The 26,508-nt window shown below is 48.0% G+C and overlaps 1 protein-coding gene across 3 annotated transcripts; it reads left to right on the forward strand.

Annotated features, from left to right (window-relative positions):
• Positions 1 to 1,688: 1,688 nt before the first annotated feature.
• Positions 1,689 to 26,459, forward strand: LOC135904164 (uncharacterized). 3 transcript variants are annotated; one of them, XM_070527934.1, is made up of 5 exons: positions 1,689 to 1,952; positions 8,075 to 8,431; positions 12,610 to 12,853; positions 19,370 to 19,606; positions 25,490 to 26,459. In XM_070527934.1, exons 2-5 carry the CDS (start codon positions 8,100 to 8,102, stop codon positions 26,201 to 26,203), a joined length of 1,527 nt encoding a protein of 508 aa, XP_070384035.1. In that variant the 5' UTR covers positions 1,689 to 1,952; positions 8,075 to 8,099; the 3' UTR covers positions 26,204 to 26,459. The 3 variants fall into 3 exon arrangements, with proteins under 3 accessions (XP_070384035.1, XP_070384034.1, XP_065290846.1); XM_070527933.1 differs by lacking the exon at positions 1,689 to 1,952 and adding an exon at positions 7,802 to 7,869; XM_065434774.1 differs by lacking the exon at positions 1,689 to 1,952 and adding an exon at positions 7,802 to 7,869 and having other exon boundaries at positions 12,637 to 12,853.
• The last annotated feature ends 49 nt before the right edge of the window (positions 26,460 to 26,508 follow it).

The following is a 26,508-nucleotide window of genomic DNA, read 5'->3' on the forward strand; positions in this document are numbered from 1 at the left end:
CAGTTGCTCGTTGTCTATCTACATAACCTCTTTCCCAATGTCTTTCTGCCATTTGGAGAAGAAAATACTCAACTTGGCATGCAAGAGCAAGACAGTAAATTCTCAGTTACAATACATATTCTTTAGTTGTAACGTCTATGTTTAAAGCTTTGAATGGACGGTGCATTGCAGATGCCAGCGCAGTTTCGAGCCTTAGCCATGGTATGTCAGAGGTTTAAAAGTTCGCAGGTCTCGCGAAGCAGCGTCAGCTTGTGGAATACATGGACTCCGTGTAAGCAAAAAAATTATACGAAAAGCTAACGCTCCAGTAAACGCTCCAAGACTGAAGCAAGTTCTTGCGTCTGCACAAGGGCCGAGCGAGCTTGCATCGAGTGCCTGTGACCTTTCTACACGCGAAGTAGAAAAGCTCTCGCGTTTCCTTTATTTGTGTAAGCGGTCGACAGCTCTACCTATCGCACTAAATAAAACCGCTTTTATATACCTAATTCAAGCACCGTATCTGTTCGGAAAGTGTTTTCCCAAGCTGCTGCAGATGTCTGTGGCAGCGCACATGCTTAATATTCAAGGAAGCACAGGCAGCAAGAACCTAACGCGGCTCCTACACGAAGCAAAACAATTGCAACTTGCAGGCGGCCCAGCTCGGCGCGCCATCCATGGCGAGACTGAGCGACCAAGCGCCGGCGAAGCAGCCGTTTACAGCCCGACGTTATCGGCGCGCAGATCCGCGTCACTCGACGCCGAGCGCGTTGGCCGCGTCCGGTTACGTTCGCTGCGCCAGAGCGTTCGCGCCGACGTTATGTAACGTGTACAATGCACTACATTTAACCGTTGAACCCTCGCCTAGCCACATGGTACCGCAGCGGCGAGGCTCCGAGCCAGCGCAGATGCGACGCCTCTTCGCAGCGAATGAGCTGCCGTGACGTTGCACCTGCTAAACTTGCGCTCCGGCGGCTCCAGGTCATAGGGACGCGATGACCTTCGGAGACATGGCGTAGTAGAGCTTTCGCTCTAAAACAAGACAAAGTGATGGTGTATCTGTGGTTCTTCCCGGCGCTGCCAATAACATTCCGAGTTCATTCTTTTCTGCTTGGTAAGTTGTAGAGTCCGGGAGGGCGCAATCCTATAACTCGTGGGTTTGGACACGTCTATTTGAAGCGCCGAAGATGGTTACATCCTCGACAAATCTAAACTGGTGCGCACCAGGGCGCCCGCGTTCGCCGTTCAATCATCGTCGCGCCCAACGCGTCCCAAGAATGTACGGCTCCAGCCAGACGCTGCACAGCGCTGAAAGCATCGGCGCTGCTTGGAACGCTTTGTCGCGCGCCAAGAAAGCTTGGTTTGAAGTAGACACTGCAGCAGGATTGGATACGAACCGAAGTAACAGGCTTGTCTTCAGCAGTATTGCTTGGCAGGCGCGTATGACGCCGACCAAGGCCACTTTGCGCAGAGGCCATGGCCGAGTCTTCATAGCAGTTTGCGACGCGCTTGGCTGGACCGTGAAAGAAAGCGCGTGAGGACGCCGACAAGGATGCGAAGAGGCCTTCTCGTGAAGCCGAGACCCACTAGCCGTAGGAAGCGCACACACTTCTGAATGAATGATAATGTTGAAATCAAAAGGGGTCGCCCAACTCACACACCCGGGGACGGCTCGCTCTCACTGATGGAAGCTGCTCTCGAAGGCGATGCTTTCATTTATTACAAGCGCCGGAAGCGAATTGGATTGCTGAAAATTGTTATCTTCCCCAAATACAGAACGTGCAAGCCGCTGACAGGGCGCTGAAATCCAATCCGAAGTTCTTTACCTAGCCGAATTCTGTGGAGTGTTCTATGCTGTCCCCGGCTTCAGCTGCTCGCTTGGTTGAATGGATTGTGTGAAATACTGCGTACGACAGCCTTTGGAATGTGATCGGTGTCACTTCGTGTGAATCTGCGTGTGGAATTTCCATCGGCAGGTCAGTGGAATGACACGCCATGCCAACTAGTTCTGTCATTGACCGGGTCTGTGTTTCAGTGCTCAATATTTCTTTTGTGGTTGTTTCCCCGCGCACGAGCTTCTAAACCGATTGTGCGCTAGATATATGGATTGCTAGTGCGTGAGTATGATGACTACAGAATTACCACAGAAAACTTCAAACATGATAGCTTCATTAAGTCAAAACAGAGCCAGCACTGCTAGAACATTAGCTTTGATTATCCAAAGCGCGGCGTTCGCAAGGTGCTGAGCGCGTCACTCGAGATTCTCTCTTCACTTATCTTGGTAATTTAAAGTAAGCGTTTGGAAGAAGCGCATATTCATTTCACTGACATGAAACGCGCCGGTTGCTCGTGCGTCGTCGCCTGGTAGTCTCCGTCTCCGTGCCTCATGCTCTTTTATATTGTATAGCCTCCGTGACGTTCGACGCCTCGGAGATCTAACGCGTATGTGTGGTTTTTAGTTTTGCGTTGGGATGGCGCTACCAGTCCAATTAGGTCTGGATTAGATCGTCCTCCGAACTTGCCTGAACCGTCACGATGTAACTGCCTCGTGCAATCTCTTAGAATTATGAACAGAATTTAGAGGCAGTACTCCCGAGCCTTACAGCGAAGCTGTTTGGGCGAGTAGAATCTTTCAAAATCGTTATATACGTGTATTCACAGTGTCCCGAAAGAACTACATTATTCGCCGAGGTTATACTTGGAGGGAATGTGGGGTATTAGAAGTGCTGGGCCGGAATATATTTAGGTGTGGGGGTTAATTGGAAATGAATGGATATCGTCCAACATGCGTTGTTTGTCTATTCAAAGGCGTGATATGAAGCGCTTAGAAAGTTCCCCCGCTACCCAAGGAGAAGCACAAGGAAGAGCAGTTTTATGTTCAAAGTGAACTAGGGCCTTGTTATGGCTGATGTGTATTGAACATGACCTGTACATGCATTACACGACCTTGCAAGCATATACTAAACAGGCACGACTTTATCAAAAATTCTGAATGAACCAAACGTCCTACATTGTTGACAGCAGAAGTTTCGTCTTTTAAGCCGTGTTTATTTTTCTTTAAGCGCATTGTTCGAATTTCGAGGATAGGGAGATGGTATCGTAAGTATGATATCTGGAAATAGTTTCAGCAGCGTGACTTAAATACAGCCTTTGAAAAAAAGAAGAACAAAGAAGGAACTCCATAAACATGAAATGTATGTCCATTTCACCGAAGGTATCGCAGTTTCCCTAGAGAACTCCAGTCAGACAGGGTTTACATTAAGTGGAAATGGCATGGTGCAGCACAAGTGCATTGTCTGGCCGAAGTTTGAAGTATGTAGCTCAATTCCGAGGTTTGCACATTACTGAACCCTCGTTTCTCCGGTATTTTCATGAGTTATACGAAGTTCATTGTAGATTATCCTTGTGTCTTCGCTGAACTTAACCAGGCACCTTGTTTACATTTGGTAAATGTAAGTGGCAGGATAAAGGTGATGTGTAGGCAATGTTTGGAGTCGGCGAGTTCATTGCGGCCTTTGCAATAAATTACGTATGCCAATGCTCCTGAGGGGGCTTTACGTAACTTGAACAAAGGATTTTAAAGAAGTGGTTAGCGACAGCTGAATGAAGCCACTGACATATGGTTTGCCGTCATGCGACAATGCTTAGAGTATTTTTATATTCCGCTTAATTAGTTAATTGAGATAAATTATGCAACATATGTAATAACAATTTTAGGGCAAAGTGCGTTTCGTTGCGTTGTAGAGAGGGTTCATAAACGACCGATCCATGTTCTTGCGCCAACGTGCATGCTGCATGGCGATTTTGTTTCGGTGTTTGAAAAAGCCCGCGAAATATGAAATAAAACCACGTGACTGTCCTCATGCGGTATCGTACAGCAGCGCTCTCAACCGCGCATCGTGCGAAAGAACCGTGCGCGCGGACCGTGGCGAAGCGAGCGGCCGCATCTCTATAGTCGGATACAACTTTAGAAAAAAGGGGGCGTTTACTCCTCCGAGGCGGATGCACATGAACATCCACCAATGAGCGCGCACTCTGGACCGACGTCATGCGCCGACGTCATAGGCGTCGGCTTACAGTGCGTTATCGGCGTTATAGGCGTCGGCTTCACAGTGCGTCAGCATCTTTGGCTGTGGCGCACGGAAAGGAAGCGCCGTCGTCCCTGACAAGTTATACGCTCGAAACACGGTTGAGCGCGCTGCAGTACAATATCACACGAGCGCAGTCACGTGGTTTTATTTCATATATTTTGCGGGCTTCCTTGAAACGCCAGAAAAAGAAAAAATCGCCACTGAGCATTGTACTTTGTCGCGAAAAATTGGACCCCCTCTGCAACGCACTGAAACGCACTTGGCCCTAAAATGAATGCTATAATTTTGCGTAATCGATCTTGGTTAATTAACTAATGGAGCGGGATATAGAAACATACTCTAAAGTGCGCCACATGACGGCAAGCTCTGTGTCGCTGCTTTCATTCATCTGCAGTTAAGCACATTTTTAAAACCTCGGTTCAAGTTACGTGAAACACTCTGCAGATGGTCTGTAAGAACGGCACAGAATGCAGCCCGCCACCCTGGGAGAACCATTATTTCCACCAAGATACACTCAGGAAGAACTGAGGCACACCTGTCTCAAATATGCACGTACAATACTGTACACTGTGGATTCGCGTAGTTTTTATGATTTGTAACGTTTTTCCTTTTTTTTCTTTTTCTCCATTGCACTTCTGTTTGCTGGCATACTGTCTAAGCCAATTTGTCATTGTCTTTGTTTTTTTTTTCGCTTATGTATTGTTTGTCGGTTCTAAATCAGTGCCTGTGCCTTCTGCTGCTGCCCTCAGACCGGGTTTAAGGCCCGTCAAGTTGCTGCGAGCAACTTTTTCCTTAAATCCCCCATAAATTGTACGTTTATGGAAATAAAGGCATTTGTATTTGTATAAATAGACGTGTGTGGTTGAAATACGGCATTCGTAAAGCAGTTTCGTTAGCAAGTGCTTGAAGAGGAAGCTTTAGCTCGGGTTAAACTCCGATGCCGCCTGTTCACATATACATGAAAAACGCAGAAGTGCTTTTCTTAGATAACCCCTCGGCCGATATTAATGAACTTTTTGTTCATTTCAGAGAGGAAGTTGCGTTATAGTGACAATTAGAAGCGGCATTTTTATCCATGACTTGTACCTTTTTAACAGAAATTGCCGAAAATCGCTAAGTTTGAAAAAACTAGAAGCACGAAGTTTACGAATCTGTAACTTTGCACCAAGAACAGGTATCGTAGTTATGTGAACTGCAGTCGCTAAACTCGCGTCGTGCATCAGCGCCATGTTTGCTCGAGAAGCGTCTACGCAGTGGCGAGGAGCGCATGTTGGCGCCGTTGCCACGCTCGAGCAGTGCAGGCGGCGCCACGGTCGAGGAGGGGGCGTGAAAGAGAGGAGAAACGAGGAGGAGGGAAGGCGGAGGAGGAGAGTGTCGCTACTATACGAAGTTTAAAGGGCATTACATGTGTCGTTAGCTGTAGTTTGCGCATTTGTGGTACAATATTTTATTGGCGAGTTGGAGTTGTAAAACACGTATTTCGTTTTGTAAGCATTTGTGATTTTCAGCGGTTATTTAAAAAAAAATATTCATAGCCTAAATAAAAATTCCGTATCCTACCATAGGTTTGCACCTTGTCTTTTAAGTTGGTGCACTGTTGCCCCCCAAAATGATTTCTCCTGTCCATTCCTATGTACTTAAACATGAGCCTCAACCCCCCCCCCCCTCCCCCATCCCGACCCAAGCTCAATGTCCACCTTGAAGCGTTTATGGGCATTTCACAGTGCTTTTCACTGTCCCTAGAGATATCGCACCGAGCTTACTTTTGCCGGAACTGATCGAAATTTTAGTGTAAACTGTGGCGATACTTTAAAGGAAGCTTCAGTTCGGGCGCAACTGCGATTCCACCTTTTCAAAAACACCTAAAACGCACAAACGCTTTCCTAAGATGACCACTGGGCCCCATTACAATGAAATTTGTTGCATTTGCGAGAGGAAGTGAAACTATAGTGATTGTTGGAAGCGGAATTCCGATTTGGGCCTGAATATTTTGAAAGAAATTGTCAAAAGTTGGTAAGCATAAAAAAAAAGCCCAAGCAGGAAGTTTACAAATTCGTTGCTCGGCACCTAGAACAGATATCGCAGTTGATATCGCAGCATTCAAAGCGCAAAAATGTGATGTGTCAGTTCCTGTATTACGTGAAATTGTTTACCTTGTTTACAAGGGTTTTGCGAAAGTCCTGCTCACATATTGGTGATAAATTTCAGAGCCATGCGTATTGCATCAGTTTCGTCCTCTTTAGATGTACTATCAGATGCAATTTACAAAATTGGTATATCGTTCTTCATTGATGAGTTAGAGTGGTTAAGATTTGTGATTTTTAACAATTCTTATGAAATCATTGACTGCGCAAATCGAAAATTCGCCACCAACAGTCACTAGATTTTCACTTTTTCTTTTAAATGCAACACACATCATACAGTTTGGTGCAGTGAATGAAAAAAAAAAAACGATTTCTCCTTTTCCATATGTTCAGACAGAGACCCGAGTTAAAGCCTCCTCTTAAGCGGAACATTGGAAGTAAAACTGAATCGTCATTTTTTTTCGTGTATTCATGCGGTTTACGAGGTTTGTAGTAAGTAGCGCTGGTGTACTTAGGGAGCTAAGGGACGTACCTTGTTTGCACTCGATGAAAAAAAGATTGCAATTTCACGAAATATAAGTATCACTCATAACCTATCCCTTAGGGTACGTCATGGGTTACGTATAGGTGATGTTTATTCTGCCAGTTCGTCGTGTATTTCGCCGTAAAATAACGTATGCAAGTGCAACGGAGCTTTAGGAATGTGTTTTACGAAGGGCGCAGCAGTTAGCCCGTTGCCCTGGGAGAGCAATAAACGCCACGATGGTCAGTCTAGTAATAAAAGGAGGACCACTGACGCCGATGTGCTCGCGAGTTGAAATGTGTGCGCAAATTACAGCCTTCGTAAAATTAAAGCTTGCTTAATCAAGTGCTGGAAGGCTTTGTATGTGGGCAAGGCTTTCAACGTGCGAGTCATGCGGGAATTGAAAGGCCCGTCACAACTGTTCAAAAGAAGCTGCTTTGTTGGAAATGTGGCTGTGATTCTGCAACGTCACGCAAATCCGCTGTCTATATTTTTAGAATAAATACTTTAGAAAAATATTTTTGTAAAGTACTTACAAAAAAAGGTAGCGCTGTGTCCCGTCTTTTTCTTTCGTCGTCCATGCGGTACTGTGCAAATAACGCCGTACCAAGTAGTCCACCAGTCTGTCCTTTTGAAAAATATTTTGCACAAAACTTTGCTTTGTGCTTGCTCAAATTTTGTACCGAGATTGTATTTTATTGTCCCCATCGCACAATATAACACTGAGGTAATTGCCTGATTTATCAGAAAAAAAAAAGAAATGAAAGGAAAGAAAATGGATGTTGCCTTCGACGGCGCCTCACGCAGTAGGCAATGTTCAAATCGTGGCAGCTTTGGCGTTAGGTGGTCATTTCTGGCGTCTGCAGTAGAGCAAGGCATCACCTTCAAGATTTGTTGCCATATTGCTGAGAACCAATATAGCACAAAAGAAAAAAAACGGAAGAAGAAAAAGAGTGAAACACAACGCTGACTTGCAACTGTAGATGTATTTTGCGCGACACGATATATACACAGAGATAACGGAGGTGTGCAGGGAAGGGAAGACGAGAAGCAGCCAAAACAAGCAGGGGGAGACTGTGATTGCGGGGAGGGGACTAGACGAGACGCCACCACTATTCGCTGGTAGGCTTGACGCTGTCAAAGAACAACAGCCACAGGAGGGCAAACTCTTTTTCTATTTTGACAAAGCAGGCATGTAAGAGTGCCAAGTGTTGTATTGAACGTTCGGGAACATAATACTTTGCTGCAAAATATGATCAAGAAGCATTTAAGGGGATAAAAAGAAAAAAAAAACGCAGGTCACCGTAATTCTGTCGACGTCAGTACTGAATGCTGGTAGCACTGAAATTGAGCACGTGTTGGAATGTAACGTTTTTTTCTGTTTACCACGGTATCCGCAGGAAAGGTGTCGCATGCTTTGGAAGTATGGCCTCGGAAGAGAGGATGGCAACGATAATACGACAATTCGGAGACCCCGACGTCCTCGTCCACAGCGAGGGCCTCGTCGCCCTGAAGCTGGAAAGCGCGTGGACGACAGGGAAACATTCGGCGCCGAGCGGAATCGTCCTCAACGAAGACAAACGGCGAGTGACCATGAGTCCGCAGGACCTGGTGACCAACAGCAACTTGGTTGGCAGTTTGCAAGTCGTGGCTGCGCTTTTCGCCGGGTGCCAGGAGTTTAACGAGTCCAGCCCTGTTCTCGAAGCTGCACAGAAGGCCTTGAAGAATGTGCCCACACTTGTCATAGTTCATAACAGGTGAGCCTGTCAGGATTCCTTCGGCGAATGCTCGCATTTTTCTTTCCAGTGGAAAAGAACCGGAATAACTTCAAACGGAAGCTTACACCTTTTTTTGTGTTCTTTGCTTTTGTTTCTTGGACGTAAGCGGCACTTTCTTTCACGGAATGCGGGTTAAATAAAACATGCCCGCTCCGATAGCTTTCAGGAGGGTAATGTACGTTTATATTTGGGAGTTTGTACGCAGTTTGTACGCTGCGTAGGCGGTGTACGCTGTAGGCTTTCACAGTTTGTGTTCTAGAGCGATTCGTAAGAACAGGCATGCTGATCGGCACAGCGGACATTGAACTTACGGAAGTGACTTGCCAGTAATAAACTGTACCTAAATACGTAAAGCTTTCTGAATTCTACCTTTGATTTCATGGAGCGCATTCCGGGGTCTAGAAGTTACTCTCTCACGGTCAACTTGGATGCCATTGTGATGCGGACATGCGTCTATGCACTGTTGCAAAATTAGCATAGTGCCACCACTCGACTGTTTTGCTAGAATTTAGCTCTTTTTTTTGGTGGGAATCACCCAAAGTTCGCCAGTTAGCCGCGCGAAGAACGGACATGGATAAGAATAGACGCGACACAAGCGCTGTTTTTCAACTGAACATTAAATGTGGACACGTGAGAAATATGTACGAAGTGTCAAGACATACAGGCATGCGAGCACATAAAAACTATTCCAAAAGCACCTGAACGTGAAACACGCGTGGTTAATAGATTCAGGTGTTGCATTAATACTTTATTTTCCTTGCGTGAGTGGCGCCAAGAATATCTCTAACATGCGCATGAACTGCAGTCTTCCGATGTAAACCTCTCTCCATTACCGCCTAGCACAGGAGATTCACCGGTGACACACGGTGTGGCCCGGCCTTCTTTATACGTTTTCAGTAAGAGACTACACAAAACACATGACGCTGCTTCTTTAAACTTAAAGTCGTATATCGCGCGACAGTAACGACCATAATTGTACAAACGGCTACGATGGCTTGAGAGTATCCCTGCACCGAACGTTCCTTGCCAAATGGATTGTGTAGACGAGCCGTATGTAAAAATACTGAAAGATATCTATAGCGGCTCCACAGCCACCGTAGTCCTCCATAAAGAAAGCAACAAAATCCCAATAAAGAAAGGCGTCAGGCAGGGAGATACGATCTCTCCAATGCTATTCACAGCCTGTTTACAGGAGGTATTCAGAGACCTGGATTGGGAAGAAATGGGGATAAGAGTTAATGGAGAATACCTTAGTAACTTGCGATTCGCTGATGATATTGCCTTGCTTAGTAACTCAGGGGACCAACTACAATGCATGCCCACTGACCTGGAGAGGCAAAGCAGAAGAGTTGGTCTATAAATTAATCTGCAGAAAACTAAAGTAATGTTTCACAGTCTCGGAAGGGAACAGCAATTTACAATAGGTAGCGAGGCACTGGAAGTGGTAACGGAATACATCTACTTAGGTCAGGTAGTGACGGCGGATCCGGAACATGAGACGGAAATAATCAGAAGAAGAATGGGCTGGGGTGCGGTTGGCAGGTATTCTCAGATCATGAACAGCAGGTTGCCATTATCCCTCAAGAGAAAAGTGTATAATAGCTGTGTCTTACCAGTACTCACCTACGGGGCAGAAACCTGGAGGCTTACGAAAAGAGTTCTACTGAAATTGAGGACGACGCAACGAGCTATAGAAAGAAAAATGATAGGTGTAACTTTAAGGGATAAGAAAAGAGCAGATTGGGTGAGGGAACAAACGCGAGTTAATGACATCTTAGTTGAAATCAAGAAAAAGAAATGGGCATGGGCAGGACATGTATGTAATGAGGAGGGAAGATAACCGATGGTCGTTATGGGTTACGGACTGCATTCCAAGGGAAGGGAAGCGTAGCAGGGGGCTGCAGAAAGTTAGGTGGGTGGATGAGATTAAGAAGTTTGCAGGGACGTCATGGCCACAATTAGTACATGACTGGGGTTGTTGGAGAAGTATGCGAGAGGCCTTTGCCCTGCAGTGGGCTTAACCAGGCTGATGATGATGATGATGAAATAAATTTTGCAAGCACTAAAATTATTATAAAACATTGCGTTCTGTCAAACTTCTTGTTGTTTGAAAAGCTGCGTGCAAGGTTTCGCCTTTAGGTCCATGGAGGAATCTGCATAGATCCCTTTTCGAGGGACCCCTACCAAAGAGGAGGTAGTCCTTTATCGGTTGTCACCCTGCGTGAACGCTTTTCCTATTCTCAAAGAGTTCGTTGACATGGTACGATTCAACTATCTTTCGAACGTACTCCGACTCCGCCAGCTCTCTATCGTGCATTGTACATCACCGAAGGTCACCTTGGTGACGTGCAGAACGTGGCCTCGACGGCCGCGTTGCGATGGGCGCGAAATGCGAAAAGGCCGAGACAGCGTTTGCAAATCCAAAGACAGCGCTTGACAGCGCTTCTCCTATCTCAGTCACGTCCCGTTGTTCAGCGCTGTTACTCGTTTTCTTCAGACATACACCAACTAGCCCAAGTTAGCAGGTTACTGCTCGCGTGCCGCGCATTGAGTGCACGTCAAAGAACCATAGGTGCTCGAAATGCACGAGTCTGTCACTACGGCGTGCCTCGTAATCATGTCGTCATTTTTTGCACGTGAAATAAAAAAAAAACCTCTAGAATGAAATTTTAACTCTAGTTGCGACTCGGCTCTGTGGTGAAACAGTTTGAGTCACGCCGCCAGAGCCACGGCGCAAGCTCGGACGTTTCGGATATGCCTACCCGGCAGCGACGGTTGCAAAGAGCCTATAGGAGGCCGCACCAGTTCAAACACACCCAGCCTTTGTACGCGAATTCTCGCCTCACTTCCTTCCGCAATCGCGCCGGCGAAGTCCTCGCGTGTAACCCGAGAAGCGTGGTGCTCCGGTGTGTGCGAACACAGAATTAGTCTCTCCTTCACCTCGGGCATTCGCGACGCAGCGCGCTTAAGCATCGGACTCGTGTGCTCGAGGAACCCTTGTGACGCGACTGCGGTTGCGCTCAACGCCGGAAAAAAACATTCAAGGATTTTTTCGTTTGTATGAAGAGCGCCTGTGAGAGAGGTCGTGCCCACATTTTTTTTTAGACTGCGCTACATTTCGGGATCGGTACACACTTTTGTTGGGCTTTTGGTCTAACGTACACTTATATGTAAGTTACTGAGTGTTCTTGCATTTAGGCGGCATTCAAATACGCCTCAAGCGGTGCGGATTGAACCCGTCACCTCGAGCTCAGCAGCGCAATTGCCGAGTGATCGGGGTTCCGTGGCGGATCCGTGTAAAATATCGCTGGGTGGCAGTTTAAGTACGGAAGGTTAGTCGGGGCCCGTATTCGCTAAATGCTCTTATGCTAGAATTGTTACTAAGAGATATATATTCAGTCCATCCTGATGCTGGACATATTAGTGCATACGGCCGGCCAATGTAAAGCAGCACTTACAAACTGAATGCGTTGTAAATTCACCCCGTGGTTTAGGAGTACTAATTGAGTTCTTGCGGTGGTGCGGCGGTCATCAATTTGAAAGCTGCTATCACCGTTTTTTCAAGCTCTGGATGCTTATCTCTACCTTAACTGATTTAAAAATACGCGCATCTAAAGGTTGCATGTAAAAGGAATCATACAGCCATTGGGCATGTCCTAAAGGTATGCTTTGTGTATGCGACGTGGTGACAGTTAATGGACATGGCCGTTCTGCATTGGGACATGCTGGCTGAATGCAGGAGGCAGTATTTGAAATATTAGCATTTTATTTCTCATTGGCAGGTTTATATTCCAGGCTAATTTCATTGATCTTGTTGTGTGTGAAGCCTATAATAAATAAATAGTAAAGATTCTTAACCGTCATTTCGAATAAGGCATCAAGGGCCACATCTGTTCAGATTTGCGCGCATTTCTTGATCCGCCAACCATAGCGTCTGCCAGTCACACCCCGAGTATGATACGTGCATTCAACTCGTACGATGTTAAGCTGCAATTTGAGCAGGCATGTCCCACCCTGCCGCAGTTGGGTTTGTCTACACGTACGCATTTGACTGGACGGTGTCAGCTACGCTTATAATCTTCTCACCGTGTCTAACATTCACGTAGTATTTTAGACGCTGCTAAATAGAAGCTATAGCGTTTATTTTCCTTAACCAGGCAACGTTCTTGGCCGACCAAATGCAGGAACCTCGCATCCGATCTGGCAGCATGGTTTCCTGCGGTCACCACCCTCGTCCTGTACCACGACCTGAAGCTGCAGAATGACAAGGAGTTTAGGATGCAAGGACTCGTCAATCAGTCGCACCTCGAGTGTTTGCTCGGCACTACGCCAGCCATGGGCGCTGATCACCTGCTGATAATGCCCGTGACTTTCGTCAACCTTCTGTTCAACTGCCCTAAGGTAGGACGAATTGCGTACTGTGCGCAATAATAATCAGAGTGCTGGTAGCTTTTTCTTTGACAGAGTCGTCAGGTTACCGGCCGAAACGCACAATATTAAACGGAAAGTCGCTAAATGTTGGTTATTGTGAATTACTCGGAGTTTAGTCTGTTGTATTTTAATTGTTGCTATAAATGTCATCAGCTCTTAGAAACTATAGTTCTTGATGCACCTCCTCCGGTTGCGTGCTGACGGCGTGAATGGGAAAAATGAAAACAACAGTCGAACTTGTATAACTCTCACAGATATTAAGTTTTGCTTCGTCTATAGAAAAGCACGCAACTTTAATGTGCGCGGACGGCTTAATTTTCAGCTCTTAACGTATTTTGAATAAACAAGAAATGAAGGCGCGCATTATTGCCCCGGTACAAAATGGTTGGTGGGCTTCACCGCCGCAGTCGCCGAAACTCCTGCTGACCCCCCAACGCGGAGCCGGCAAAAGTCTAAGAACAAAAAAAAAATTCATGTATATTTATAAAAATATAAACACGGGTTACTGACCAGATGAAAAACACGCACGTAAGTTTCGTATTCGCCTGAGGTATACGCAAGACAACATTTATTGTAAATCACCGATAAAATACCTTGACGGATCCGAAGAGTTAGGTGCAGGATATCTTTACAGAATGTTTACAAAGAAAGGTAGGCCAAGAGAAGATGACTGATTCGCACCACGCGCAATCATCTTCATTGTCGTCATCTTCGATCTGCGAAGCGTCGCGTTCATCCATGTACGGATCGCTCCGTAAAAATTCGTTTCAAAGCGAAAATTCGGCAGTCAGGTTTTGCTTTATTATCGTTTGATAACGACAACGCTATATCACACTGGCCTTCGGGATGAAGGCCAGTGTGATATAGCGTTGGCGTTATGAAATGAGGAAGCATCGCGTTCATCCATGTACGGATCGCTCCGTAGAAATTCGTTTCAAAGCGAAAATTCGGCAGTCAGGTTTTGCTTTATTATCGTTTGATAACGACAACGCTATATCACACTGGCCTTCGGGATGAAGGCCAGTGTGATATAGCGTTGGCGTTATGAAATGAGGAAGCATCGCGTTCATCCATGTACGGATCGCTCCGTAGAAATTCGTTTCAAAGCGAAAATTCGGCAGTCAGGTTTTGCTTTATTATCGTTTGATAACGACAACGCTATATCACACTGGCCTTCGGGATGAAGGCCAGTGTGATATAGCGTTGGCGTTATGAAATGAGGAAGCATCGCGTTCATCCATGTACGGATCGCTCCGTAGAAATTCGTTTCAAAGCGAAAATTCGGGGGTCAGGTTGTTTCGCTTTATTATCATTTGATAACGCCAACGCTATATCACACTGGCCTTCAGCCCGAAGCCCAGTGTGATATAGCGTTGGCGTGATGAACAGGAGAGACGCTACAATCAGGCTGAGTTGACGAAGTGTCGTTAACTGGTACTCATGGGTGATGCATATTGAAGCCAGACTTCCTTGTTTACCATCCCGGACTTTCCCGACCGTGGCTGCCACATGCTGCTGGTGCTGTCGCTTCTGCTAGTGCGTTATTTGGGGCGAGGACTTACGGAGTCGCCATCTGTCGAAAGCGCCTCCCTTGCGTAGTATATAAGGGATCACGGTCATCTCCGCAGCGCAAGAACTCAATACTACTAAACCAGGAGATGAAATTGCAACGCGTTTAGTTCGTAAGTGCTGCTTTACACTGGCCGGCCGTATTCACTAATATGTCCAGCATCAGGATGGACTAAATATATATCTCTTAATAACAATTCTAGCATAAGAACATTTAGTTAATACGTACGGCCCCCGACTAATTTTTCGTACTTAAACTGCTACCCAGCGATATTTTACATGGATCCGTCACGGTGGCCCATAGGTTTGGCTTACGGCGCTCAATAAAAAGACCACGCGGCAGCCCTCCTGGAGACTTTTGTCAGTACTCTCAAAACGAGGGAAGTTTTTTGCTGTCAAAATAGTAATCTTGGGCACACTGAAAGTATAGAATACCGAATACGCACAGTGAACGCCACTGCGCGCGGTCTCCGCGATGGAGTATCCCGAACCGGCTTCTTGCGTGGAAGAAAGGCAAACGCTCAGAGTAAACTATGTGAAATATGTGCTTATAGTGAGCTGTCTGTATAACCGAATGGAGCATAACAGAATGAAGCCACGGGTTCGCAGCGACCGACTACACGTCTGCATGCATGTCCAAATGTTTTGCTTTCACTGCGACCGCGTTTTCGTACCATGCCGTGAGTTTTAGGCCGCAGAATATAATTTGACAGTACACAAGCAACCGTTGTTGCGTAGACGCTATCAGAGCTGTTCAAAAATAATTTATTTTTTGAGACTTCGTCGCCTACGGTGACTGTGATGCGCCGTCGCGACGATTCAGTATTTTTTTCTTTTAAATTCTAGGACGTTTCAATATGATTTCGCAAGTTGCGTCGCACTGTATGCTTATCGGTCTTTTCAGCGTGCCATTTCCCGGTGCTTCGTTTTCGTAATCATCATCATCAACTGATTTTATGTCCACTGCCAGGACGAAGCCATCTCCCTGCGATCTACAATTACTCCTCTTCTGCGCCAACTGATTCCAACTAGCACCCGCAAATTTCCTAATTTCGTCGCACCAGCATCCATCCGTCTATCCGTCCATCCGTCTATCCGTCCATCCGTCCTTTTGCCGTCCTCTACTGCGCTTCCCTTCTCTTGCTACCTATTCTGTCACCCTATTGGTCCAACGGTTATCTGATTTGCGCATTACATGACTTGCCCAGCGCCATTGTTTTCTCCTAATGTCTATTAGAATATCGTCTATACCCGTTTGCTCTGCGATACAAACCTTTCTGTATCTTAATGTTATGTCTAGCATTCTTCGTTCCATCACTCTTTGTGCGGTCCTTAACTTGTTCTCAAGCTTCTTTGTCAGTCTCCAAGTCTATGCGCCATATCTCAGCACCGGTAAAATGTACTGATTGTATACTTTCCTTATCAATGATAACGGTAAGCTCCCAGTCAGGAGCTCAGGATGTCTGCCGTATGCGATCCAACCCATTTTTATTCTTCTGTGAAATTCCTTCTCATGGTCAGGATTCGCTGTGATTAGTTGACCTACGTAAACGTGCTTCTTCACAGACACTCCGAAGCAGCCGACGCGGCCGCTGTGTCCACGTGATCCCTCATGCCACGTCAAGCCGACGGTGGCGCCAGCATTTCCAGTGGTGGAGCTCGCCCCCAGCCGAATAGCTCCACGCTGCTGCGGGACGGTGGTGTTATTTAGGAGCGACGGCTCACACTACTTCGCCCGCAGCATACGGGTCATTGGCCGTTGGTGGAGAGGGCGATGGGGCCGCGATGAGACGGGAGAGATGACACCAGAGAAGACGGCGTCACATTGCGCATGCTTTGCGCCGCCTCGCAGCCGCGTGGAGGGTCGCATTTGCGCCTTCAAATGGAGATTGGGTGCCCCAAACGCAGGGCGCAGAAAATCAGCTTGGCTTTTTCAACCCCAATAACGCTGGTTATGTAGAAAGGTGCGCTGCATTGCTGAGCTCCTTGCTGGGGCCAGATGAGAAGCCGCGCGTGAACACTGACTCTTCAGCCATCTGTATACCTTGCACTGAACACTGCATCACTATTGGCTTCGAGCTCCACCACTGGAAAAGCTGGGCCTGACGTGTTATGAGGGATCACGTGGACATAGCGGCCGCGTCGGCTGCTTCGGGAGCGCCGAACCGAGCTGAAAACGAGAGTTTAAATTCCCTCGTACGCTGCAGTCCTCGTTTAGTGGCGAGATTTTCCCGCTTCGCATGTCTCCATTACAACGCTTGAAAGCACTGCAATAGGTAGTGGCTGCCTTTGAAGGCGCGCAACATGGTAGGCTGCTGCTCGGTGCCGCAGTGCCGGACGTACGCAACGGAGCCCGGTGTCGGCCTTATTCACACGTAGCCGCATGACAAGAAGCTGCGTGAAGGTTGGCTCGCGAAACATAAAACCGGCAAACAGTCATCGGCTACAACTCGGGTATGCAGCAAGCGCAGACGCGAGGAAGATTTCTGCTACGGCGCCGGGTCTGCTATGTTGGGAAAACGCGCACTGAGACGTTCGCCCGAGTCCGCTGCCCGACTAATGTCCTCACGGTTTGGTCTATGAACTTGTCAATGCTATAGATACTGACTAGTTCACTTGAGTGGAAAGGGAGCGGTAAGAAGCACATTAAAAAAAAGCATGACATATGATCATGTTTGTGTAATAAATAATGCACTGGATTACAAAAAAGAAGAAGTGCGAAATCGCACGCTGAGCCCACCGATAAACATACAGTGCGACGCAACTCGAGAAATAATATTGGAACGTCCAAGAATTTAGAAGAAGAAAAAAAAAAGATTGAATCGTCGGGACGGCACATCACAGTCCCCGTAGGCGTCGAAGTCTCTACAATGAAATTATTTTTGAACACCTCTGATAGCGTCCACGCAACAATGGTTGCTTGTATAGTCAAATGCTCATATTCTGCGGCCTAAAACTCATGGCACGGTGCGAAAACGCGCGCGCGGCGAAAGCGAAAGAGTGCGCGGACTACCATGCAGACGCGCAGTCGGTCGCTGCGAACCTGTGCGATCGCTGCATTGAGGGTGCATTCTATTACGCTCCATTTACTTATACAAACACTATAAGAACATATTTCACAGAGTTTGCTCTCAGCGTTTGTCTACCTTTCACGCAAAAAGCCGGTTCGGGAGACTCCATCGCGGCGACTGCGCTCACTGGCGTTCACTGTACGTATTTGGTTAAGAGATAGCGTCTATAAACGATTCCGTGCTTTCATTTTACCCAAGATTATTATTTAGACAGTACAAAACTTCTCTCGTTTTGAAGATACTTACAGAAATTTCCGGGAGAGCTCCCGTGTGGTGTTTTCCGTGAGCGCTGACATCGAAACCTATGAGGAGCGGGCCGCGTGATCCTTCATACAACGGCAGCGAGGCGCTTCCGATAGATGGCGACTCCGTAACTCCTCGCCGCCAATACAGCTTCGCTGTATAGATATACCAAAAGGGCACGCTGGATCCGCTGCATTTTATTTATGCTCTTCCTTTGTCATCACAGAACGTTGCGAGCTAACCAGGTTTTAGTACAATGATCTATGTGGGAGTGTCACAGCTGTCAGTTTGCGTTGGACAGACGTCTGGGCAGCAGGCAAGCGTCAAATAGATTCATCATGGCGGTAATAGCGCGGTAGCCCATCGCCCCCCATTGCAAGCATGGACGCCATGGCGAGCTTTTCCTCTAGAGAGAGAGAGAGAGAGAGAGAGAGAGAATGAACATTTTTTGTTGAGTTGGCTAAACCACGCGGGGTTGCGGCTTCGCCTGATGCGAGCGATATCGACGCTGATTGCAGAGTTTCGTTGCACAAGTTCACGCGATCGTGTTGAGCGCTTGCTTGACTTTCACGCTATCTTGCGTCGCATGACAGCGCATGCTGCATGTATAACTCTCGACGCTCTTGCTTTCATACGGACGCCGTGCGTGCTGGCGTTCAGCGCGATCAACGACAGTTGTTCATGTCTAGGCAGTGGTCGTTAGCTGGTGGGGTCACGTGTCTATGATTGCGGCATTTCGTATAATGAGTGGTTTTTCTGTTGCATTTGCCCATTGTCCGACGCTATCTTCCAGGACGACCACGTTTTCCAGTATTGCTGTCGCGCATCGTAGTTAGGTTAGGGATCGTGTATTGCAGATTCGGTGTGAAGGCGGCATCATGTTTCTGCTACTCGCATTCATGGCTTACATGCCGCACAGCGCTAGCAAGGAACTAGTTTGGTCAGGTTAAAAGCACCTAGGGCGTTTCTTTTCTTTGTGTACTTATTCTATCCTTTGAGACAAATTTTATTCTTCTGAGAGATAGTACGAGCTATTCTCTTGATGATCGCGCTGCATGCTCATTATACTCTCATAGTTGATTCTCGTCATTGTGATCGATTGAAAATAAGCTGTTTTACTGTTTTAGTTTTCGCCATTTTACTTTCACAATTCATCGCCCCTCATCAGTGTGCCTGTGCGACGTATTAGCGTTATGTGATCGGCTTTCTGGTTTTTGATGTCCTTACGACAAAGTCCTTTAAATCTCATAAATGTTTCGTCGCGCAACTCCCATGTGCCGTTGCCGAGAAAAAATGAAGATGCGATAATTAGGGTATGTGGCCTCAAAATATGTTTGAATACCCAATTCTACGTTTTCATTTCAACACATTTTACAGTGCTTTTCCACCGAGAAGCTACCGCTTGACTGAAAAACCAACCTCTTATGATTTGTGTTCGTTATTTTTTCTGTCTTTCTTTTCCTGTACTACCGGAGCTTCCAACTGATTATCAGTACTTCGGTTATCGTCATTATTTGTGCGTGCATTTTTTTTGTACGCATTACTTTCCGCACCCGGAATCACTCAACTCAGCATTTTGTCATTCTGCACCTTTACTGCGTAGCTTAAAACGGTCCGGGCTGTCTACCTGAATATCGGTGGTGGTGGTGATGAACTTCCCGCTGCGGCGTCCGTCAAGCGCGAGCATCAGCCAGCGAGTTTCACCAGCGAGGAAGCCTGGCTCGGTTGCACCCTGATGGCTGAGAACGGGCTTCCCTTTGCAGCGGATGCACTGACAGCCGACGAGGTCGCCCACGTCACCAGGGACCGCGACTACTGCCTCAGCATCAAAAGCCTTCGGGTGAGATCCTCTTTTAGTATCGTTTGGTGTAGCTGCAGTCGACGGATGTTTGCTGCGCAGATTTTGCGGAGTCGGTGCGATGCCTGGTTGTACCAAAGAGGCTGCAAGGAGGCATATATACACGCCTGCGGAGCCGGTATTAAAGGGGCCATAAAAGATTCCTCGCTCCTCGCGAAAAAAAAAGCACATTCTGGGGTAGCATATACGCTGCTAGAGAAATCTCCGCGAAGATTTGCGCTGGTGCAAATACCATTCGTTAGGGTGCCCCTCACCAAGATTGGGTATTGCAAGCAGACAAGCGTAGTGCGTAGGTCAGGTGGTGGCGACTTTGTCGGAAAAGTATCAAGCGGCTGCACGGCGTGGAAAAAAAAAAAGCTGAAATTTCAAACAAAAGCCTGCACGGCCTCCCTCTCGGATGCTCCCCGTCTGTGGCCAGAGAATCGAGGTCGTAGGCACAAATGTGTCTACGTAAGACGCACTGCATGCCTGCAGAGTTACCGATTATGACACGTCACTTCGCTGAATCGTCGAATGAAAAAGCTGCAGTACGGCCGGTAGATGGGCGCTGTGCAGCAAAAAAGGAGAATCAGAAAGCCAAAGATCGAGCTTGTGATGTAAACATGACGCGGTCCCTAGACCCCAGTGTGAGAGAAGGTAAGGAAGGAATTGCGCTTGCGCATGTTAGTTGAGGCACAGGGAAGGAATATTTATGGTAGCAGTGAAGCTCCCTTCTTAGTGAGATGGCAACGCAACATTTCCATTTCTCCTGTCTCCTCCAATAATAAACCTATAGGAAAAAGTCTTGCTGTAAAATGCTTCCCAGACAGCGCCTCACGACTTCCAGAGTATGACCAGATTGTCCCGTGGGGTCCGAATAACCTCGTTTGAATAGCAGAGAAGAGCTAGAGCTTACAAAATCTGAGTGGGCTACGGATGCCACCGTACGGGTCGTATACTAACAGCGGAAAAATAAGAAAGCTACAAGAAGCGCACTTCCATCCATGCGGGAGTCACTCAGCTTCATTGTTTGAACCCGTGCTATGCCATGCTCGTAAAAAACGTGTTGAGGCAAGCTACTTTAAAAGGATACCTAATCAGAACGCTAAATCAGTTCAGGTGGGTAGATTAGCGTGCCAGAAATGCTGGCTTAATTCATCGGTGGGAGAGTAATAGCGTGTTTGTTCGAAAACTGAAGGTAGTGTACGGAGTAGCACTGTAGCTAATTTGGCGCATAAACCGCTGCGCCAGCGATGTCATATATGATTTCAACGGGTTTAAATATAATGTAACGTGTTGAAGACAATTCACAACGTATTTACAAACAGAGAGCTTTCGAGGAGACCGAAGAGAGCCCAACCAGGCTATGCCAATGTTTCGTCGTGTTCAGGACCGTCGGCGTCCTCGTTTTCGTTTCATCGTAACATGACCCCCAGTGGAAAAAGCACGGCCCCGGTACATCAAGCACGACCGTCAGAAAGAGAGGGGTAAGGTTTTAGGCGTGCGACATGTACGACAGCAGGTGAGGTGAGGCCAGACGACAAGGTAGAGCTGACGGAGACGTGCTCATAGCTGACATCGGTCACTTGAAGTAAGTTGTGGTAAGGGCGCTTGTAACAAGGAAGTTTTTCCAAGTGTCCCACTCGACGGGAAGGGGACCAAAGTAGCACAAGGGAACCTGGTGAAGAGTGCTGTATGTAATGGTGCCGCTGATTGTAAACACACTTTTGTTTTTCTTGTGATGCCAGCAGACGAGTATGGGCAAGCTGCCTCGCGTGGTAAGCATGGGCAAGGGCGTCAGGGGCACACGAGACCCTCGAGTCATCAGCAGAGGGAAGTGAGGCGTCCAAGGGCAAGGCAGGGTCACGACTAAACAAGATGTAAAACAGCAAATAACCGGCACTTTCGTGGCGTGAAGAATTGGAAGCGAACGTGGCGTAGTGTAGCGCAATGTCCCAGTCGCGGTGGTCTGACTAAACGTACTTAGCATGTCGGTGATGGTCCGGTTCAATCGCTCAGTCAGACCATTGGTCTGGCGATGGTATGATGTAACGAGCTTGTGCTTTGTAGATCAAGACTGCAAAAATTCGGCGATGACTTGTGAAAGGAAGGTACAACCAGCGTCCATGAGTAGCTGTCGCGGAACACCATGCAGTAAAATGACGTCGGTTGCACAGCTGGTCCGAAGCGCTCTAGTTATGGCGTGGAGCTTCGCGTAATCCGTAGCCACAGCGCTCGACCTGTTGCCGGACTTGGATTCGCGAAAAAGACCGACATGCTCTAACCACTCGAAAGAATGGCTCAGTTTAGATGTCGAGTGATTGAAAATACGAAGCGGGAAGCGTTGCTGTTTTTTTCCGATGCTGACAGGGCTCGCACGCCGCAACATATCGCCGTACGGAGCGAGAAAGGCCGGGCTAATAGAAGCAACGGCGGGCACAGCGAGTGGCATCAAGATGGCCTGCAACTGGTGCGTCATGAGGCTCATGGAGAGCGGCTGAGCGAAGCTATCGAAGTACCACACAGAGAAGAGAAAGACCATCGACGGAAAAATTATGGCGGAACAAAATTCCGTTATAGAGCACGAACCACCGTATGCATAGGTTAGTAGGCGCAGTTCAACTTGCTCAATGAGGGTCCGCGAAGTGGCGTCACGGCGTTGCTCGTTGGCCGTGTCAAAAAGTTGGGAGATGGAGAGAACGCAGGTAGAAGTGCCCATGTCGTCCACGTTTGGCGTGTCTGCGCGGTAACGGAACAAGCCGTCGGCGTATTCGTGCCAAGACAGCACAGATTCCGTGGCCACTTGCAATCGGTGCGCACCTGTGACTGAAACGTCGAAGTGGCCGAGGACATGTGGGGTGGTGAGTAAGGTCGCGAGACGGCAGGGAGCGGAAGCTGGGGTGGAGCCCCATGAAAAAGGCACACCTTTCTTTAGGAAGTGCGTGAGGGGTCGTGCTATGGTGGTAAAATCTTTAACAAAGCGTCGGATTCAAGATCAAATGCCTGCAAAGCTGCGGATATCTTTTCCCGAGTGCGGTACAGGAGTCTTTGACGGCGTGAATTTTTCCCTGGTCAGATCGGATTCCAGAAGCATGAACCAGAGTTCCAAGTACAGTTATCTGACGATGGCAAAAATGATTTTTTTTTCGTGTTGAGCTGCAGGCCAGCCTTGCGAAAAATACCAAGAATGGCTGAGAGTCGCTCAAGGAGTGGGCTGAACGTAGGTGAAAACACAATAACGTCACCCAGGTAGCAAAGTCTAGTCAACCATTAAAACCCTTGAAGTAAAGATCCCATCATGCGCTGAAAGGTAACCGGTAGGTTACATAAATTAAAGGGTATAACCTTAAATTGATAAAGTCCGTCTGGTGTTATAAAGACTGTCTTTTCACAATCGAAATCATTCACAGCAATTTGCCAATACCCGGACCGAAGGTCGATGGATGAAAGGTACTGGGAACCATAGAGACAATCAAGGTCGTAATTTGGGCTGGGTAGCGGGTAGACATCCTTCGGAATGATGCAATTGTGGTGCCGGTAGTGAACGCAGAATCGCCACGTGCCGTCTTTCTTTTTCACTAACACGACAGGTAAAGCCCATGTAGTTGACGACAGCTCAATGATATCTTTTGCTAGCATGTTGCCCACTTCTGCCATAATGACTTAACGCTCCAACATTGAAACCCGGTAAAGTCGTCGATGAATTGACTGAGCATCTCCGGTGTGAATACGGTGTTTGACAAGGTTTGTCTGGGCCAAGGGATGATCATTTAGGTGAAAGCATCTCTATAAAAGTTAAATAAATTACGGAGAACTTCAGCTTCGCCAGGCAAAAGGCTCGTTGAAATTATTTGTACAATGTCTTCGTTAGAACAACTGGCAGATATGCAAGGCTCGCAGCAGTCGTCGTCGGCAAAAGTATCAACGCGACGGTCTGGTAAAGCACTGGTCGTGATCAGTGATGCTCCCTTTCATAGCACTTGCTCTGTGAAGCCAGAATCCACCACGGCAAGGCAGACCGGTGGTCGGTGAGAGAGCGGTATCAGGGACTCTGACGTTGTGCATGAGAACTACAGTATAACTGGTGCAGCGTTGTAATCACCATCTGGAACTGGCGGCGAAGGTGACAGTTCAATGTGTGTGAGGACCTGAGGTGGCATATGTATAAATTCAGTCGGACTTAGACGAATCTTGGGTGGAACAGCAGGTTCGGAGAGAAGAAACAGGTCAAACGGACGCTATATGTCGAACAATTGATAAGCGCATAATAATCAGATAGGAAGTAGAGGCATCGATGCGAGTATCAGGTCATGGGGTCAATGGGCAAGTACCCTGAAGAGGACGACAGTATGGCGACCAGCAATGCTTACGGGGGCCGTAAACATTCCCGCTTCGCCAACCTTCTGCCGTCGGCGATGCGTACGACCCGCGTGATGGTAGGTGTGAGAACTTTCTTTAGATGACGGTTAAATTGAAGGCTCACAATGGAGAAGTGTGCGCCGGTATTGATGAGTGCTGTGACAGATGTGCCATCTACTTGAACATCGATGAGGTTGTGCCTCGTTAATAGCGTTACTGGAGGACATTGTGGCAAATCGTACAGTGCGGCACCACTTCGAGGGGCTGCATTGTCTAGTTTTCCGGCAAGGTGGGCCGTGAGTATGGCGGCGAAGTAGAGCGGCGAAGTTGGGGCGGAAGTGTCTGACGACGTTATGGTGAGGGTGAGCTAGCGTAACGGCGGTCAGCACCAGAGGCTTCGGAAGTGCTGAGGGAGCGGCTGGTGAAGAGCTTTGGGGCGAAGTGGAGGGATACCAAAAGGTGTTTTGAGGTGGAGGCGTCCAACGACTGCGGCAGTGACGGCAAACGTGACCAATTCGGGCGCCGCAGAAATACATCGGCTTGTCGTCCGGTGTGCACCATTCAGGTGGATTCCAATAACGGGAAGGAAAGGTTGGGCTGCAATACGGCATGGCCACAGGAGGAGTCACACTGGTGCCGGGCTGATTAACAGGATATGTGGTGGAGAAGCCCAGATTAGCGAATTGCTGGCAAACAACGAACTGGATCAAAGATATACTGTTGCGACGGAGTTGTCCCAGAGCGTCTGCAGGGGCGAGGCGGGAAACACAGCTTTGAGTTCGCGACGCACAATGCCAGGTACGTTGTTACTTGTGGGCTGCGGGCTTGGTCGATGCAAGATGGCGCGGCGGTATTTAGCAGGCAGGAAAATTGATGGGTGGCACGGTGGTTTTTTGCTGGTCGAAGCGGCAGCATTCCTTTATGATGGTGTCGATATTGGAAACGTTGTTAAAAACCAGGAGACCAAACGCGTGATCCGCAATATATGTCCCACTTTGTCCTACTTATCCTACTTTGTCGGAGCCTGCCATAGACATGTAGATTTTATGACAAAGGGCGAGGACGTCTTTTATATAGCAGATGTATGATTCGGTAGCACTTTGGAGGCGCGTAGCGTCTTCCTTTAAGGAGGCTTTCTCCTTGAACAAGACTGACGCCAGAATATTGCTGAAACTCAATTTAGCTAAGCTCTGCACATTACGTCATTTCGCTCTGCACCTTTCTGCTACTTAAATAGGAAGGTGTACGCAAGCTTCAAGTTATATGCATGCTTCCGATTCAACCACCAGATGCGCCAGTTTACTCTATGTAGGGTGCTGAGCACTCATCTCAGAAGACCGAAGCTCCACCGACACCACTTCACTCACCTGTCGCGAACAGCCTGACACAATGTTGATTTATCATGCCTTTGATAAAGCGCTTACTTCTTTTATCTTCTTATAAAGCCAGGGTAACGCAGTTTTTTCATATGCCGTAGACCTTGCGTTGGCTCCAAATCAGCCCACGATCCGTCGCCTTCTCTCGCAGTTGACGACGACCGCGGAGCGCTCCCTCGCCGACGCCGCAAGTTTCTCCAACGTCACGGACCTGTCTCTCAGCTTCGCCTCGCTGACGAGCTACGGCCGCTTCGACCCCCACGTCGTGGACGCGCTGTCCCGACTCACCCTCGAGTCCCTGCGGCTGACCAACATCGGCGACGTCAGCGTGTCGGCCATAGCGAAACGCTGCCGCGGCCTGGAGTGTCTCGGTCTCAGCGAATGCGTCGTGCGCGACGAGGAGATCGACGAGAACACCGTGTTCCAGTGTCTCCGCACGCTGCGCATCGGCAGGTCCATGAGCGAATGGACGTTCTTCGGACTTCTCCGCTCGTGTCCCTGTCTGGCCGAGCTGCAACTGCACGACGACGCCCTGACCACGGCGTTCATCGTCGGTCTGCCGCGGTTCTCCTTCGAACACCGGACCCTCGACTGTATCGAGCGACTCACGCTCCACACGAACGTGGGCGGCCGCAGCGGCCTCGCCGGACTGCGAGAACTTCCGTCCGACCTGGATAATGTGTTCGCCCTGCTGCCGGCGTTACGAAGCGTTCGCACAGACGACTACAGGGTGCGGCTACACATAGAGAACTGCGCGCCGTGGCTGGACCTGCAGTGGGGCTTGTGTACGGTCTGCTTTGCAGAGTACCCGAAGGTCGACGCGTCGCAACATGAAATGTGGCGTAATCTTCATTATTCAAAGTAGCAGGTTGCATAGACGATCGTTGCAGAAGTAATGCGGATATGTGGTAGCGAAACGGCGATACCTTCTAGTTTTAAATATTCGCGCAGAGGAGATCGAATCGACGGGCAGTCGTACAAACTGCTCCGGCACGGTGTGCCTTTTAAAGGTTCCAAGATTCGGTGGGGAGCAATGGAATGCACGTGCGCTGTTGTTCAGTAACTTGTTGAACTGGGCGCGGAAAATAAACCGATGTGCTGCGATGCTGACACAGTCTGAATACGTACAGTACGCACGATGGGAACCAGTTGATTGAGGGATCCTCTGGA

The sequence above is a fragment of the Dermacentor albipictus genome, chromosome 10 (assembly GCF_038994185.2).
Source record: "Dermacentor albipictus isolate Rhodes 1998 colony chromosome 10, USDA_Dalb.pri_finalv2, whole genome shotgun sequence".
Taxonomy (NCBI): domain Eukaryota; kingdom Metazoa; phylum Arthropoda; class Arachnida; order Ixodida; family Ixodidae; genus Dermacentor; species Dermacentor albipictus.

Bases quoted from the DNA above. Each gene is read 5' to 3' on its own strand.
- LOC135904164 (XM_070527933.1), top strand. The intron at 12,854-19,369 runs GTAGGACGAATT...TTTACTGCGTAG, and splicing joins TTCTGTTCAACTGCCCTAAG to CTTAAAACGGTCCGGGCTGT. The intron at 19,607-25,489 runs GTGAGATCCTCT...CTTCTCTCGCAG, and splicing joins TCAGCATCAAAAGCCTTCGG to TTGACGACGACCGCGGAGCG.